Consider the following 16,372-nt stretch of genomic DNA (forward strand, 5'->3'; position numbering starts at 1 on the left):
CGGGTCACTGCAAGCTTTTTGGGTAGTTCTATTAGATTTTTTTTTTCTTCCATTCTTGCCTTGACTTCAACAGGTCCATGTACCTTCAATTTTTAACAATGTTTCTAATAGTTGAAATTGCAAACTGGAACCATTTAGAGATTTTTTTTTTTTCTAAACAGCCTCCCCCTGCTTTGTAAGAGTGGATTAACTTCATTTACAAATGCTCAGCCTGCTACTTACAGAAACCCATGGCTGCTGAAATTAGAAAGAACAATCACAAACTGAGAGGTTAGAAGGGTCAGAGTTCAACTGTAGAACTGCATTCATCTGACTAACTGAAAGCTTAATAAATCAATGTTTTGGCCTAATTAACAGCGTTTACATAAAAGGTAGTAATGAATGAACTGGAAGAACATCCATAGTTTTGCACCAACCATAATAACATTTTAAAAATTTATTTTCAATCTGTTAAAAACAACAAATTAGTAGTAATTATACATTAACATTTACAGAAAAGTGTCAGGTTTATCCTTGCACCATGCAAAGGTTCTGTCAGCTTCTGTTCACTTAGGGATTCAGTGAAACATACAATTTCACCAAGGTGCATATACTTTTGTACACAAATGAACAAGAAAATATAGTTCACTTACTGTATGTGTTATTGCCAAGACTGTTTTCTGAAAATTTCTTCTCCATTTTAAGCAGGTTTCATTAAAAACATATACATTAAGGAGATTTTCTTCCTCTGAAAGACAGTAAAAAGAATCCCACAAAGTCCAGAAATAGTCGACTAGATCTGAAATATCCGAATGGGAGCATGACTTAAACCTCTGCACATGAGCGCCGGCGCTCTGAAGTCTGTGCTGTTTTGCTGCAGGTGTCAAGATAATTTGGAGTACCTAACATTAAAATTAGCAGAATGTAACAATAAAATCACAACTTGCTATTACGAAATCCAGAACAAAACATTCACCCTAAAATTCTGTATATGGTGCGTAGAGGTGCCTTAATTGCTTTACGCGCCACTTAGTGTTGTTAATTGGCCAATAATGACACTAACATGCCTTAATAGGAATTTACCCACACACTTTGCTAGGTGTATTCTGTAAAGCGGTGCACGTAAATTCATATGCACACAGTCCAAATCTCCACGTATGCAGCCAAAATGGGGTCGCAGTCATGGGCGGACTGTGGGAATGCCGGGCCGCGGCCATTTACACCACCTTGTCACTTGCATAAATGGATGCACCTAGGTTTAGGCACGTCTGTCCGGACCAGGCGCATTCTATATATCACGTCTGAATTTAAGCACATCTAATAGAATATGCCTTTGTGTCTATCAGATGCGCCTGGACTCTTGTGTGCCATAAATGGAATCTAGCCCTTAAATCCTAAAATCAGTAGGAGTCAGACAGCAGAAAAAGAGAGGCGTCAGTGTCAAAGGTTTGGACCAACTCCACAACCCTGCTAAACACATGCATTGGTATTATTCCCAAAACTCTCTCTAAAATGTGTTCTTACTAGGGAACAGCAAAAGTACCATTATAAAGAGGCCATACTGAGAGTACAGCAAGTGGAAAAAGTTAATCGGATACCTTTACCTATTTAGGGCCCTTTTTAAAAAGCTACAGTAAAAGGGGCCCTATGGTAGCATCGGCCCATGGACTTGCCACACGCTGAGGCCCCTTTTTACTGAAGCAGATTTAAAAAAAAAAGGAAACGGCTGTGCGGTAAGTGAACCACTTTTTTTAGCACTGGAAATGGCGAGTATTGGTAGCAGAAGATCCATAAAGGTGGAAGAAACCAAAAGTCCCACACATATAAGTAATGGAAGGGCGGAGGGGGAGATGAATAATGGCTCTTCAAAAACAGAAAAAGAGCTAGCCAGTCATTGGAAAAACTCTCTTTATTGATGGTAGCTTGGGGGCCCGGTGGCAGTGTTGGGCTGGCCTGTGGCAAAGCAGTGGTACAGGTACCGTCGCTTTGTAAAAGAGGCCTTTAATGTTATCCAGATAGTCAGCAACACTTTAGTGCCACTGTACATAATCCAATATATTTAATCATATAATGATATCTGATTAACTTTAGGACACCTCCTAAAAAGCAAATATGGGTCTGAATAACTCCTGAAGCTATCCATTTACCACTGCTGAATATACGAATAACTTTAAATGGATATATTATCAGTTGAAAATTATATGACCAACCTGCTGCTGTATACTGGGTCCATTTTGTTTAGCAACAGAAAACACTTTTCAAACATTTATCTACATTTATCTGAGACCACATTTTAAATGCATAAAAATAATTCATTTACACAAAGGAAGAGAGGCAACCACTAACAAAAACAACTGATAAATGGACAACAGCTGTCATCCTGCAGTTTGTCAAGTCCAGCTGTTGTTCTTCTTCTATTACATCATTATTTTACACTAGGAAAAAATGCCCGTTTCTGAGTGCAATGAAACGGGCGCCAGCAAGGGGCCCCCTCCCTCCGTCCCTTGGAGCTACTTGCGTTACTTGTTCGGGGTTCGCGTTCGCCTCGCGTTTCGGCCCTCGAGTGTTATAGCTCCGCCCTCGACGTCATGACGTTTTGACGCGAGGGAGGTGCAGACACTCCAGGGCACACCGGATATCTCGGGCGCCTCAACTTCCGTGGAGGCTTCAGAACGTTGAGGTTGCCTTTTATATAGAGAGATTATATTGGATTTCTTTTTATATATATTTTTCTCTACTTTTTCATCTCTTTCCTATTCTGCTCTTTTAAATGGTAATTATCAGTTTAAGCAAACTGTCCACACATACACACATAAGAACAGCCATACTGGGTCAGACCAATGGTCCACCCCACCCAGAATCCTGTTTCCAACAGTGACCAATCCAGGTCATAAGTACTTGGCACAAACCCAATTAGAAGCAACATTCCATGCTACCAATCCTGGGGTAAGCAGTGGCTTCCCCCATGTCCATTGCAATACCAGACTATAGATTTTTCCTCCAAGAACATCTCCAAACCTTTTTTTTAATCCAGATACACTAACTGATGATACCACATCCTCCGGCAACATGTTCCAGAGCTTAACTATTCGTTGAGTGAAAAAATATTTCCTCCTATTCATTTTAAAAGTATTGCCATGTAACTTCCTTGTGTATCCCCTACTCTGTACTTTTTGAAAGAGTAAAAAAAATTGATTTATGCTTTTAACTCCTAAACCTAAACCTTCAACTGTCCCCTATCCCTTACTTGTCCTGTCTGTCTGTCATAATTAGATTGTAAGCTCTATCAAGCAGGGACTGTCTCTCCATGTTAAAGTGTGAAGCGCTGCGTATGTCCGGTAGCGCTATAGAAATGATAAGTAGTAGTAGTTTACCCGTTCTACAACACTCAGTATTTTGTAGTACTATCATATCGCCCCACAGTCATCTCTTTTCTAAGCTGAAGAGTCCTAACCTCTATAGCCTGTCCTCATATGGGAGCAGTTCCATCCCCTTTATCATTTTGGTCATTCTTCTTTGAACCTTTTCTAATTCTGCTACATCTTTTTTGAGATACAGCGACCAGAATTGCAATTCTCACGGTGTGGTTGCTGTAGCAATACAGATGCATTATAATATTCTTTGTTTTATTTGCTATCCCTTTCCTAATAATTTCCTACATTCTGTTGGCTTTTTTTGGCCGCTGTCACACACTGGGCAGAAGATTTCAGTGTTGTCCCCACTCATCGACCCTCCATTTTAGAAACTACCATCAAAAGCAGCCCATTTGTTAAAGACTTTGAATATGAAAAACATTTTTGCTAAACAATCTGGAAATTTAGCCCTTTCATATAAGGAAAGCCACACGTATATTAGCAAAAAAAAATATATATATATATGTATATATATATATACACACATTTTTCAATCATTATTTCTTTTAACTACATTTCTCAGTTCGCTAATTCCTTGCAGAGTCTATACTTCATCAGATCATGACTCACCTGCCATATATATGGTTAGATTGATTTGCATCACAGAGGGTGTCATCATGTCCACTGAGTAGTTAGTGTCTGGGTAGAAGTCTAAACACACTACTGGAGCTTCTTCATCACTGGCAAAATTTAAGGTCATTTCATGCAAAAATTCTTTCCGATGCCACCTCTGTCCCTCGATGTGAAACTTTTTTGAAAAATGCATTTAGGAAAGAAAGAACAGAATATCTTGCAATAATTTGCCATATGTTTCTTTAAGTTCAAAACTTTTACTGAAAAATCCCAAAACATACAATCCCCAACCCAAGGACATCAATCTCAAATAGCTGAGTTCTCAGCACAATTAAACATTAAGAATGAAACAGAAAGCACCAATGGTGCCCATAACCTTTTAAACTGTTGAATGTTACATCTCTTAATAGCAGCCACTTCTTCATATTTATTTATTTGTTACATTTGTATCCCACATTTTCCCACCTATTTGTAGGCTCAATGTGGCTTACATAGTACCGGAGAGGCCTTTGCAGGCTCCAGTGTGAACAAATACAGGGTGATGTTGTGGTAAGATCAAGTTCATGTGGCACAGCCACATTAGGGAATCGGAGAACGGAAGAGTTGTGTTTTGTCCATTATGTGCTTTAGTTTGGTTGTGTTGCAGAGATTAGGCATTTAAATTGGATCGGTAGGGTATGCCTTTTTAAACAGGTTGGTTTTTAGTGATTTCCAGAAGTTTAGGTGGTCGCACGTCGTTTTCAAGTAATGCGTTCCACAGTTGTGTGCTTATGTAGGAAAAACTAGATGCGTAAGTTGTTTTGTATTTAAGTCCTTTGCAGCTTGGGTAGTGCAGATTTAGATAAGATCGTGTTGATTCGGATGTATTTCTAATTGGTATGTCGATCAAGTCTGTCATGTAACTCGAGGCTTCTCTGTAGATGATTTTGTGAACCAGGGTGCAGATTTTGAAGGCGATGCGTTCTTTGATTAGGAGCCAGTGTAGTTTTTGCGGAGGGTTTTTGCACTTTCAAATCGCATTTTACCAAATATAAGCCTAGCTGCCGTGTTTTGAGCGGTCTGAAGTTTCTTTAAGGTTTGTTCTTTACATCCCGCATAAATTCCATTGCAGTAATCTAAGTGGCTTTGTACCATTGATTGTATCAGGTTGCGAAATGTTTCCCTCGGGAAGAATTGCTTCACGCGTTTGAGTTTCCACATTGAGTGGAACATTTTCTTTGTTGTGGATGCCACTTGGCTCTCTAGTGTTACGTTACGGTCCATTGTAACGCCAAGGATTTTCAAGCTGTCTGAGATAGGAAGGGTGTGATCTGGGGTGTTGATACTTGTGGGGATGTCCACCCTGTGTTGGGATGAGAGGATGAGACAATGAGTTTTTTCTTTATTGAGTTTTAGTTGAAATGCATTTGCCCATGAATCCATGATGTTCAGGCCGAGCTTGATTTCGTTGGTGATTTCTGTCAGTTTGGTTTTGTAAGGAATGTATATTGTGACATCGTCTGCATATATGAAAGGCTTAAGGCCATGGTTGGATAAGGACTTGGCAAGTGGGGTCATCATTAAGTTGAATAGGATCAGCGATAGCGGTGATCCTTGCAGTACTCCACAGTCTGCTTTCCACGGTGATGATATGTTTGAATTTGATTTTACACTTGATATGTTCTTGTGGTTAGGAAGCCCTTGATCCAGTTAAGTATGTTTCCACCAATCCCGAACTTATCTAGTAATCTTATTAATATACTATGGTTTACCATGTCGAATGCACTAGACATGTCGAATTGGAGAAGAAGGATGTTTTTGCCTGTTGCTATTTCCTGCTTGAACTTGGCTAGAAGAGTGAGTAATACTGTTTCCGTGCTGTGGAGGGGGTGAAAGCCTGACTGTGATTTGTGTAATATTGAGAATTTGTTTATGTAATCTGAAAGTTGTTTGGTTACCATGCTTTCCATCAGTTTGACCACCAACAGGATAGATGCTACTGGACAGTAGTTAGTGATTTCATTTGTTTTTTTTCTTGGTATCTTTTGGTATTGGGGTGAGTAGGATATTGCCATTTTCCTTAGGGATGAGGCCTTGCTGAAGCATGTAATTTAGGTGGGATGTGAGGTCTGCTATGAAGTGGTCGGGTGCAGATTTCATTAGGTAGCTGGGACAGGTATCTAGTTTACAGTGAGTTTTAGAAAACCTACTATGAACCAAATAGGCAACATTCGACCAGGCATTCATTGATAAAGCAGTATTATCTTTCCATATTGATAAAACAGGTTGTATAGCTAATCCCATAAGAGTATCAGACAACTTAGCTTTATCCTTGCTCAAAAGAAGAGATAAGACTGCTGATCACAGAACTACTATTTTATAACCTAATTTCCATTTTCCATTTATTTAGTCTTATATCCCACATTATCCATATCTAGTTTGGTTCTATGTAGCTTACACTGAACAGGATCGTTTAGTGTAGTTTACATGTAAATAAGGGACTAATGTTAGCAGGTTTACAACGCAACAAAGGAAAAGTATGGGAGAGAATAAATTAGATATATGTGATCATCAGGTATACAGACTGACAGGGGAAACCTTCTATGGTGACGAGTCAATCTGGCAAACCGGAAAATGTCGTGGTTGATGCCATTAATGAGTGGTTAGGAGATCCAATCAGAATACCCAGCAAATTTGTAATCCTTTCTGAAACTGAATCCCCAAAATGTTTTAATTAAACAACATATGATTAAAAGTATCCACAACTGACTTGCAGGCAGGGCCGCCTCCCCACCACAATTCTACATACCTTGGCTGATGGGGGGCAGCCAGCCTCGTCAACAGAAGAAGCCTTCCAGTGCTGTTCTTCACTCTGCTGCATTGCCTGCCCTGCCCCTACAGCTGCTTTTCCTATCACTTCACGCATGCTCAATTTCATCAAAGCCAAGCATGCGCGACGCGAGTGGAAAAGCAGCCGTAGGGCAGGCAATGCAGCAGAGTGAAGAACAGTGCTGGAGGAAGGCTTCTTCTGCCAGCCAAAAAAGAGGCCCCGAAGCCCTGTGTCTGCTCTGCACTGACCACTAAACTAGTCCAGGCACCTGCTTTTTGCTTTTATAGGACTGGCCATAATATCTGAAGCTGTCATAGAGGCTGGTATGTAATGTTTAATTCACATCTTTTGGGGGAGGGGAGGGGATCATGCCATAATCCCTCCAGCGGTCATCTGGTAATTTAGGGCACCTTTTTGTGATTTACTCGTGATTGAAACAGGTCTAGCTTTTAGCCTGGACATTTTTGCTTTGTTCCATTATAACAGAAAAACATCCAAGTTCTGGGAATGCCCAAATCTCGCCCCCAACACACCCCCTTGTGACTTGCACACACTGCATAGAAAACCATGTCACTTACTACATATGATATCCTCCAGTGAGTCCTTCTGGGAACCTTTATCCATTTCAAACAGGTTTCACCATAGACAGTCACATTGCTGACAAAATCTCCCTTTACAGCTAATAAAATACAAACAATACAAATCAAGCATAATAATGGAGCAAATACAGAAAAAAATAAAACTTTTTTAAAAGAGTTTATTTGTGTCTACCCAGGATAAGAAAAAGAATAAACCAGTTGAATGACTTGAATACACAGGGCCGGTCCTAGAGTCTCTGGTGCCCCCCTGCAGACTATCAGTTGCCCCCCCCCCCCGCATCTCCTTTCTCTCCTCTCCCACCCTGCCCCTATCCAGCAATTCTCCTTCACCCCATCCCCCTCCCATTTATGGCCACCTGCCCGCCCTCTTCTCCCCCAAACATCCCCCTTTTTCTTCTTGCCACCCTGTGTGGTTTAAGTCTTTTTTAATTTACCTCCGTCCCAGCGGCCGCGTCATTTCAAAGCCCTGCCCGTCTCTAGACTTCCCTCCCTTCGTGAGTTCATTCCCGCAGAGTCCCGCCCTCGAGGAAATGACATCAGAAGGCGGGACTCTGCGGGAACCAACTCACGAAAGGAGGAAAGGCTAGAGACGGGCAGGGCTTTGAAATGATGTGGCCGCTGGGACTGAGGTAAATAAAAGATTTAAACCCCCAAGGGCGGCACGGTATGGTGGTGCAGCGCCACAGCGGTGCCCTTGAAGGCAGGCGCCCCCTGCGGTGCTTACCCCGCTTATCGGGTTTGACCGGCCCTGTGAATACAACAACAAAAGGATTTCAGAGAGAAAAACATAGTGCAGACCAATTTTGTACAAGATGTTTAGCTCTGTGCACACAAAGTGCTGAGCCTTGGGAAAAATAGATAGATGGATTCGGTGTGACCCATATCTGAAGAACAGTCACAGAAGAGAGGGTAATACAAATATAAACAGGAAAAGAAAAAAAGCAACACTGGGCCTTCAGGATGGAGATAATTGTCCTTTTTATTCTGATAATTTTCAGAATAAAAAGGACAATTATCTCCATCCTGAAGGCCCAGTGTTGCTTTTGTCTTTTCCATATCTGAAGAAGCCATTTTACAAAAGAAAGCATACAGAAAAAAAGGCATCAGTTGGGGATTTGTGCATGTAAATGGTGCTACCTAAACATATAAACAACAATCCTAGTGCTTATCTATGTAAGTACCACATGTAAGGGACGTTATCAACATGGGCTACTGTTAAGACAGGTTATTATACTGTTAACCTGAGTTATTAGTAACTTTGGTCTCATTGCATAAAATGGGACTTGTGCTAAATTAGCACCACTTAGTGGTAAAATAACACATCTTAACTGTAGCCAACATTGATAACTTTCCACTAACGGCCTTATTTTCAAAAGTGATGGGCGCCCATATTTCAACCCAAATTGGGAGATGGGCGCCCATCTAGCAAAGGCGCCCAAATCAGTATAATCGAAAGCCGATTTTGGGCGTCTTCAACTGCACTCTGTCGCAGGAACGAACAAAGTTGATGGGGGCGTGTCGGAGGTGTGGTGAAGGCGGGACTAGGGCGTGTTTATCGGCCGAGGAGAGATGGGCGCCTTCGGCCGATAATCAAAAAAAAAAGGGCGGCAGAAGCGAGAATTTGGGTCGCTTTTGCTGGACCCTTTTTTTTCACGACCCAAGTCCCAAAAAAGTGCCCCAACTGGCCAGATGACCACCAGAGGGAATCGGGGATGACCTCCCCTGACTCCCCCAGTGGTCACTAACCCCCTCCCACCACAAAAAAAGAACTTTAAAAACTTTTTTTGACAGCCTGTATGTGAGCCTCAAATGTCATACCCAGCTCCCTGACAGCAGTATGCAGGTCCTTGGAGCAGTTGTTAGTGGATGCAGTGGGAGTCAGGCAGGCAGACCCAGGCCCATCTCCCCCCTACCTGTTCCACTTGTGCTGGTTAATGTTGAGCCCTCCAAACCCCCCCAAAACCCACTGTACCCACATGTAGGTGCCCCCTGCACCCCTTAGGGCTATGGTAATGGTGTAGACTTGTGGGCAGTGGGTTTTGGGGGGCATTTGGGGGGCTCAGCACACAATGGAAGGGTGCTATGCACCTGGGAGCTATTTTAATTTTTTTTTTTTTATTTGTAAAAGTGCCCCATAGGGCGCCCAGTTGGTATCCTGGCATGTGAGGGGGACCAGTGCACTACGAATCCTGGCCCCTCCCATGACCCAATGCCTTGGATTTGTTCATTTTTGAGCTGGGCGCCTTCGGTTTCCATTATCGCTGAAAACCGATAGCGCCCAGCTCAAAAACGCCCAAATCCTAGGCATTTGCCCCGCACAACCCGTATTATTGAAAAAAAGATGGGCACCCATCTTTTTTCGAAAATACAGTTTGTCCCGCCCCTTCGCATGGCTGCGCACGGAGATGGGCACCCACTTTCGATTATGCCCCTCTAAATATCCTATTTTGGAAAGTGCTATTGGCACATACCCCCAAATTATATAAAAGGTCCCAAAGTTAGGTGCACAATGGGCCACTGTTCCCTCTAAGCTGAGCAGGATTACTCCATCTACAGTCCTAACAGTAGGAGGGTGCAGTTTCACTATAATATTTTCAATAGTGAGGGACAGGCAAGCTCTGCAGGACTTCAGGGGACTCTGCCTGACCCTAGCGATTGAAAACACAATATTGAAGCACTACCACCCACTGGCAGCAATGCAGTCGGAGGACTCCCACTCAGTTTAGAAGGACCAGTGCAATGGCCGTGTAGTTATAAAATAGGGGCAGTTATGCAAGTAATGCCGAGAATGCCCTTGTGGTAGAAAATAGAAAATTATTGGAGGGGGTGGGAGGATGGGCTAGGGGGAATGGGTGTAAGGAAACTCTTTAGATACTTTGAAGTTACATTTATCTCTTTGTATATCAAGAAATATCATTGCTTTACACTGCTGGATGTTTTGGTATTGGCCAGCAATTTCATTGCGTACATGTTCTGGTTTGCTGTACTCTGTGATGTTGCCTTGACAAATGTTTAATAAAGACTTCATACAAATTTTTAAAAAAACAAAGAAAATAGAAAATTATTTTCTACCAAATGGAAACAGTGCGCACCAACTTCAAAATTACTGCCGGACACCCACGCTACCCCTGCTGTAGTGTCAATTTGGCACACACTACCCACGTGGTAGCCCCACCACAGCTTAGTAAAGGGCCCCTTAGACTTACAAAGTTCCATGGTAACCTATGGAACCTTGTAAGTCTAAGTGCTTAATTGAAACTGAGCTCCATTGTCTGCTAGATTGCTAATGTGCTAGCCACCCATGATCATCCCCCACCCCTACAAACACACACACACACACACACACACACACACACACACATTCAAGTCAGGTATTTTTCTAGGATAATTTTGCAGTAAGAACAAGAGAAAGAATATAATCTTATCTAACTCCCCTCTTTGGTGTGGCCTTAGTAAACTCTTGCTTGGGTTTTTCCCCTCACACTAAGGCTATTTTTACCACAGCCATATTCTATTAGCTGTATTAATGGACAAGTGTTAATGTTGCCATCAGCGTGTAGCCATTTTTAAAAAAGTACTGTGTGAGCCCTTACCACCACTCATTTTTAGGCAGTAACAGCTCACGTGGTAATCCTGCGCTAACCAGCTAGTGCACAGTAGTGTAGCTACCCTCAATGATTAGAGAAGGAATGTTCACTCTCCACTCTCTAACACACTCCTCAAAACAATTGAGCACGTCTCTCAGTAAACCATTTTAAGCGGCATTAGGCACGCATTAGTCCCTAACACAGCTTAGTAAAAAGGCCTCTTTATTTCTTGCCATTCACTGATATCTCCAACAATAGGAGCCAACTTTTCAAAATTATTGGGGGTGCTAAACCCAATGAAAATAATCCCTCCCTGGACACATACAAGGAACTTTCTTAATATTGGGGGTGCTCAAGCACCCACAGCACCCACAGAGTCGGCTCCAATGTCTCCAACTAGCCTTACTGCAGCTGTTTGGTCTTAAAGATTTCTAAAGAATGGAATGTCTTTTCCATCAATATTAAATTTATTCAGTTTGGCATTGGTATAGTCAATGAGGCAGAGGTATGAATCTTTTTACATTAACACTGCTCTTTCTACTATTACCCTTTACTGTGAATATTGCATCTCAAGTTCAGTTATATTCTATGAAATCATACTGGTCTTTGACTATTTCTGATCTGATTTTAAGGTAAATCCCTTATATAATTTTGGCTATGTGTTACATCAAACTTCTTATTCTTCAAAGCTCACTTTTTTTTAAAGAGCAATAAATAATGATTTACTCAATCTGTTATACACTACCTTGTAAAGGTCTTCAAACACCCTTGCACATTTTTCACATTCTGCTGTCAAAGAAATTCAATCCAAAATGTGATGATGCAGAAGGGCCGGCTAGAGATGCAACTTCCAAAGGGGAGGTGTAGAAAAGAGGATGCAATCAAAGCAAAACAGATCCTTACGGACGCAGAAACTTACAGAAGCATCACAGAATACTTTTACTCACATGAAGGATAATTTTCAAATAGCCATTTACCCAGGTAAATGTGTTTAGAAAACTGCCTTGGTGATATATAAGAAATAAAAGTTATTTAAAAGCCTGGTGGTCTAACTGGACTTTGGTCCTGGGGAACTGAGGAACTGAGTTCGATTCCCACTTCAGGCACAGGCAGCTCCTCGTGACTCCGGGCAAGTCACTTAACCCTCCATTGCCCCATGTAAGCCGCATTGAGCCTGCCATGAGTGGGAAAGCGTGGGGTACAAATGTAACAAAAAAAAAACCCTATCCAGCTTATAATTGAAAAAGAAAAACGCCTATATTGCAACCCAAATCGGGAGATAGACGTTTATCTCACAAAAACGAATAAAGCGGTATAATCGAAAGCCGAATTTGGACGTTTTCAACTGCACTCCGTCGCGGATGTGGACAAAGTTGATGGGGGCATGTCAAAGGCGTGGTGAAGGCGGAACTGGGGCGTGGTTATCGGCCGATCAGAGATAGGCGCCTTTCGCCGATAATGGAAAAAAATATGCGTTTTTAGCGAGAATTTAGGGCACTTTTCCTGGACCCTGTTTTTCCATGAATAGGGCCACAAAAGTGCCCTAAATGACCAGATGACCACTGGAGGGAGTCGGGGATGACCTCCCCTGACTCCCCCAGTGGTCACAAACCCCCTCCCACCACAAACATATGCCGTTTCACAACTTTTTATGTTCACCCTCAAATGTCATACCCACCTCCCTGGCAGCAGTATGCAGGTCACTGGAGCAGTTATTAGGGGGTGCAATGGACGTCAGGCAGGTAGACCCAGGCCCATCCCCCCCCACCTGTTACACTTGTGCTGGTAAATGGGAGCCCTCCACACCGCCCCCCAAACCCACTGTACCCACATGTAGGTGCCCCCCTTCACCCCTTAGGGCTATAGTAATGGTGTAGACTTGTGGGCGGTGGGTTTTGAGGGAGATTTAGGGGGGGCTCAACACCCAAGGGAAGGGTGCTATGCACCTGGGAGCTCTTTTACCTTTTTTTTTTTTTTTAAAGTGCCCCCTAGGGTGCCCGGTTGGTGTCCTGGCATGTGAGGGGGACCAGTGCACTACGAATCCTGGCCCCTCCCACGAACAAATGCCTTGGATTTATTCGTTTTTGAGCTGGGCGCTTTCATTTTCCATTCTCACTGAAAAACAAAAACGCCCAGCTCACAAATTGTCGAATAAAACATGGACGTCTATTTTTTCCGAAACTACGGTTCGGTCCGCCCCTTCACGGACCCGTTCTCGGAGATAAACGCCCATGGAGATAGACGTTTTCGTTCGATTATGCCCTTCTATGTGTTTTAACAGGATAATTCTGGGAGGAATGGTGCTGGGATGATCATGATTGTTGAGTTTATTAAAATAGCAAGGGGGCATATAGGGGACTGAAGGTTTGCATAGGGTATCTACTACCCCTTGCATTGGCTCTATAAAGCAGGAATTTGTTCCACTGATCAGCACAACAAACTCTACATTTTCAACATGAACTATTATAGAAATGTGCAAAAAGTAATTCAGAATAAAAAAAAATCTTGAGTTAAGTCCAACTCTGCCCAAAGTATTTTGAATCATTTTCTTATAGAAAGTGATAAATGTACAAGAGTATGTACAAAACAGTGTGTGTGTGTGTGTGTGTGTGTGTGTGAGTGTGTGTGTCAACCTTTTCTTCCAACTATACGTGTATAGTTGGAAGAAAAGGGTGATGTTATATTTTGATGTTTAATTTTGCTACTGTAATTTGCTTCTTTTCATTTTATGAAATTTTGAACTATATATGATATGCCTGAGTGGTTGTGTAAGCCACTTTGGGCTATGCTTTTTCAACTAAAAAAGCAGAGTGTAGGTTGAAAAAAGGGACAACTATAATAAAGTGCCCTAGCTTGTGATTAATGTTGAAGGCCACTAGAGGGCAAAACAGTTCCATTTGGAAAAAAACAACACTCCAAACCATGTTTACCTCACTGCTTTTGAAAACCGTAGTCAGACAGCTAACATTATAGATAAATGTAGATACAACAGGGCCGCAGAGAGGGGGGCGGGGGGGGGGGCAAAATTCCCTGGGCTCGGGCCTCCAAGGGGGGCCCGAAACCGCAGTCTCCGATCTCACCTGCCCCCGCCCCCGAGGTCACCACACCACAGTCCCTACCCGCCCCCTTCTGTCCGCCACCGGGCTGGGCCTCCTGCACAGCGCCTCACCTGTCACCTCCGTGACTGAAAGCGCAGCAGCGGCAGATCGGATTCGCCTCCCTTCGTGCCTTCCCTCCGTTTCCCGCCCTCGTCTGAGGTAACTTCCATGAGGGCGGGACACATGGAGGAAAGGCCCGAAGGGAGGCGAATCCGATCTACTGCTGCTGCGCTTTCAGTCACAGAGCGAGGTGACAGGTGAGGCGCTGTGATAATTTCAATGCAGGGGGCCCGACCTGGTGGCGATCCGAGGGGGGCAGGTGGGAACTGTAGCGCGGCGGCCTGGGGGGGGGGTGGCGACGACGACCTCGGGGGCGGCCTTGCCCCAGGCCCGGCCCAGTCTCTCGGCGGCCCTGATATACAGAAAACAGTTTAAGGACTTAAGTTTAAAGAAGATAAAAAACGGGGTTCTCCTGTGTACTTGCCTGAATAACCTGAATCTTTAATTGTCTGCTGAGAAGTGTATTCAATTGTATTTAGATAGGGAGCACAACTTACAGCTTGCAGATACAAAACACACATACTGTACACCCTACATCCTCACCAGATTTCGCCCACTTTTCCACCAGTTATATATATAACCCCACATTATAATGGAGATTACTAAAAAAAAACATGTGAAAAATCTCCAGAGTTACTGAAGGGAAGATTCTGAAGTTGTGGGTGGTAAAGGATCCAGCCCAAAGGGACGGGTTCCTGGGTAAGTTGCAGGGGAAAATGCTCCTGGTTGTTGAATGACAGTGTGGGAGGAGTTAGGAATTAATAAATAATGTTGATGGGGCATGCACAAGGTCTTTGGTTGCCTCTACCGCCACCAGGACCCTTGGAGGAGAGGGGGAGTCCTGGATAGCTTTACCATATATCTTCTTTTTGGAGGCACCGCAGGGCGACAGGGCAGGTTTATCCAGCCTGCCCGTTTGTCCAGGTTTGTGGGCAGGCTAGCGGACAGGTGGGCCCTCAAGGTGCCCGCCTCCCCTCAAGTACCTTATCATCACACCCTGGTGGTCTAGTGGCCTCTTCGAGTCCTCGGGGCAGGAAAGAACCCTACTCTTTCCTGCCTGGTGCTGCCACGGACTTGCTCACTGTCAGCGTTGATTCAGAATACTGCTGAGACCAAGGCTTCTGCAGAAGTCTAGCAAGGTCACTGCTTGAAATCTTGGCAGCCATTTTGAAGCAGTACCAGCAGCGAGCGGGTCCATGGTAGTGCCAGGCAGGAAAGAATGGGGCTCTTTGCTGCCCCAAGGATGCCACTAGACCACCAGGGTGTGATAAGGTACAGGAGGGGAGGTGGATGAAGTCATGTGGGTGTGGGTATGGGGAACTGAAAACAAAAAGTGGGTGGAGGCTGGAGAAAAGATTGGGGAGGGGGCATATATGGAGGGCTAAATTTTATATTTAGCAGAGTATGGAAGAAAATGCATTTATGTTACTTTACTAGTATTTTTGCTGCTTATAGACTCTTTGTTGGGGTGGGACAGTGCAGGGGTGTGATGGGGTTGGTGTAGGGGTATGACGGGACGGGGTAGGGGAATGGCAGAGGGCAGGGCTACATTTTATTTTGTGTCCTCTTTTTTTGTCACGGCAAATATGGTAACCCTAGTCCTGGATGGGTTCAAGAAACTAAAGCTGACCAAAGGTTTCTGCCAGTAAAGCATTAACCGTGAAGTGGAGAAGTGCTCTAGGTGGGAAATAGGGGATCCCAGCCTGGGAACAGGAACAGTGAAGGGCTGTTCAGAGACAAAGATGTTAGCCTGGAGAGGTACTCCTTTGGAAGAGGTGGACAGACAAGAAGGTCTGATCCAGTGGCGTAGGAAGGGGGGGCGGTCCGCCCCGGGTGCATGCGCTGGGGGGGGTGTCGGCTCGCTGGTTCTCTGCTCTTTCTGCCCTGGAATAGGTTACTTCCTGTTCCGGGGCAGAGAAAGCAGGGAAGCAGCAGAGCCGACGCAGCTCCCAGTAACGTGCACTGGGGGCGGATCGGCCCTCCCGCCTGCAAGGTAGGGTGCGTTTCAGGGGGGAGGGTGCATTTCAGGGGGGTGCGCTCCGGAAGGGGGGCACCGTGCCCTGCACCCGGGGGGGGGGGGTGCGCAGCGGCGACCCGCCCCGGGTGTCAGGCACCCTCGCTATGGCACTGGTCTGATCCAAAAGATCTGTTTGCTGCACAATGCTGCAGGCATAGCCTTAGGTTGTTTCACCCAGAAAGGATAGGTATGGACAGGAGGAGCTGTAAATATTGACATACTGTAGGATTATAAACT

At 44.1% G+C, this 16,372-nt stretch overlaps 1 protein-coding gene across 1 annotated transcript in view; it reads right to left on the reverse strand.

Moving 5' to 3' along the window:
- SUSD1 (sushi domain containing 1) overlaps positions 1-16,372 on the reverse strand; it is a 326,856-nt gene that overhangs the window by 144,868 nt on the left and 165,616 nt on the right. Inside the window, exons 10-12 of the mRNA XM_030191973.1 lie at positions 7,353-7,453; positions 3,963-4,140; positions 633-727 (exon numbers count right to left, since the gene is read on the reverse strand). Coding sequence (XP_030047833.1) covers positions 633-727; positions 3,963-4,140; positions 7,353-7,453 — 374 coding nt within the window. The remainder of the gene's footprint in view (positions 1-632; positions 728-3,962; positions 4,141-7,352; positions 7,454-16,372) is intronic.

The sequence above is a fragment of the Microcaecilia unicolor genome, chromosome 2, assembly GCF_901765095.1.
Source record: "Microcaecilia unicolor chromosome 2, aMicUni1.1, whole genome shotgun sequence".
Classification (NCBI taxonomy): Eukaryota; Metazoa; Chordata; class Amphibia; order Gymnophiona; family Siphonopidae; genus Microcaecilia; species Microcaecilia unicolor.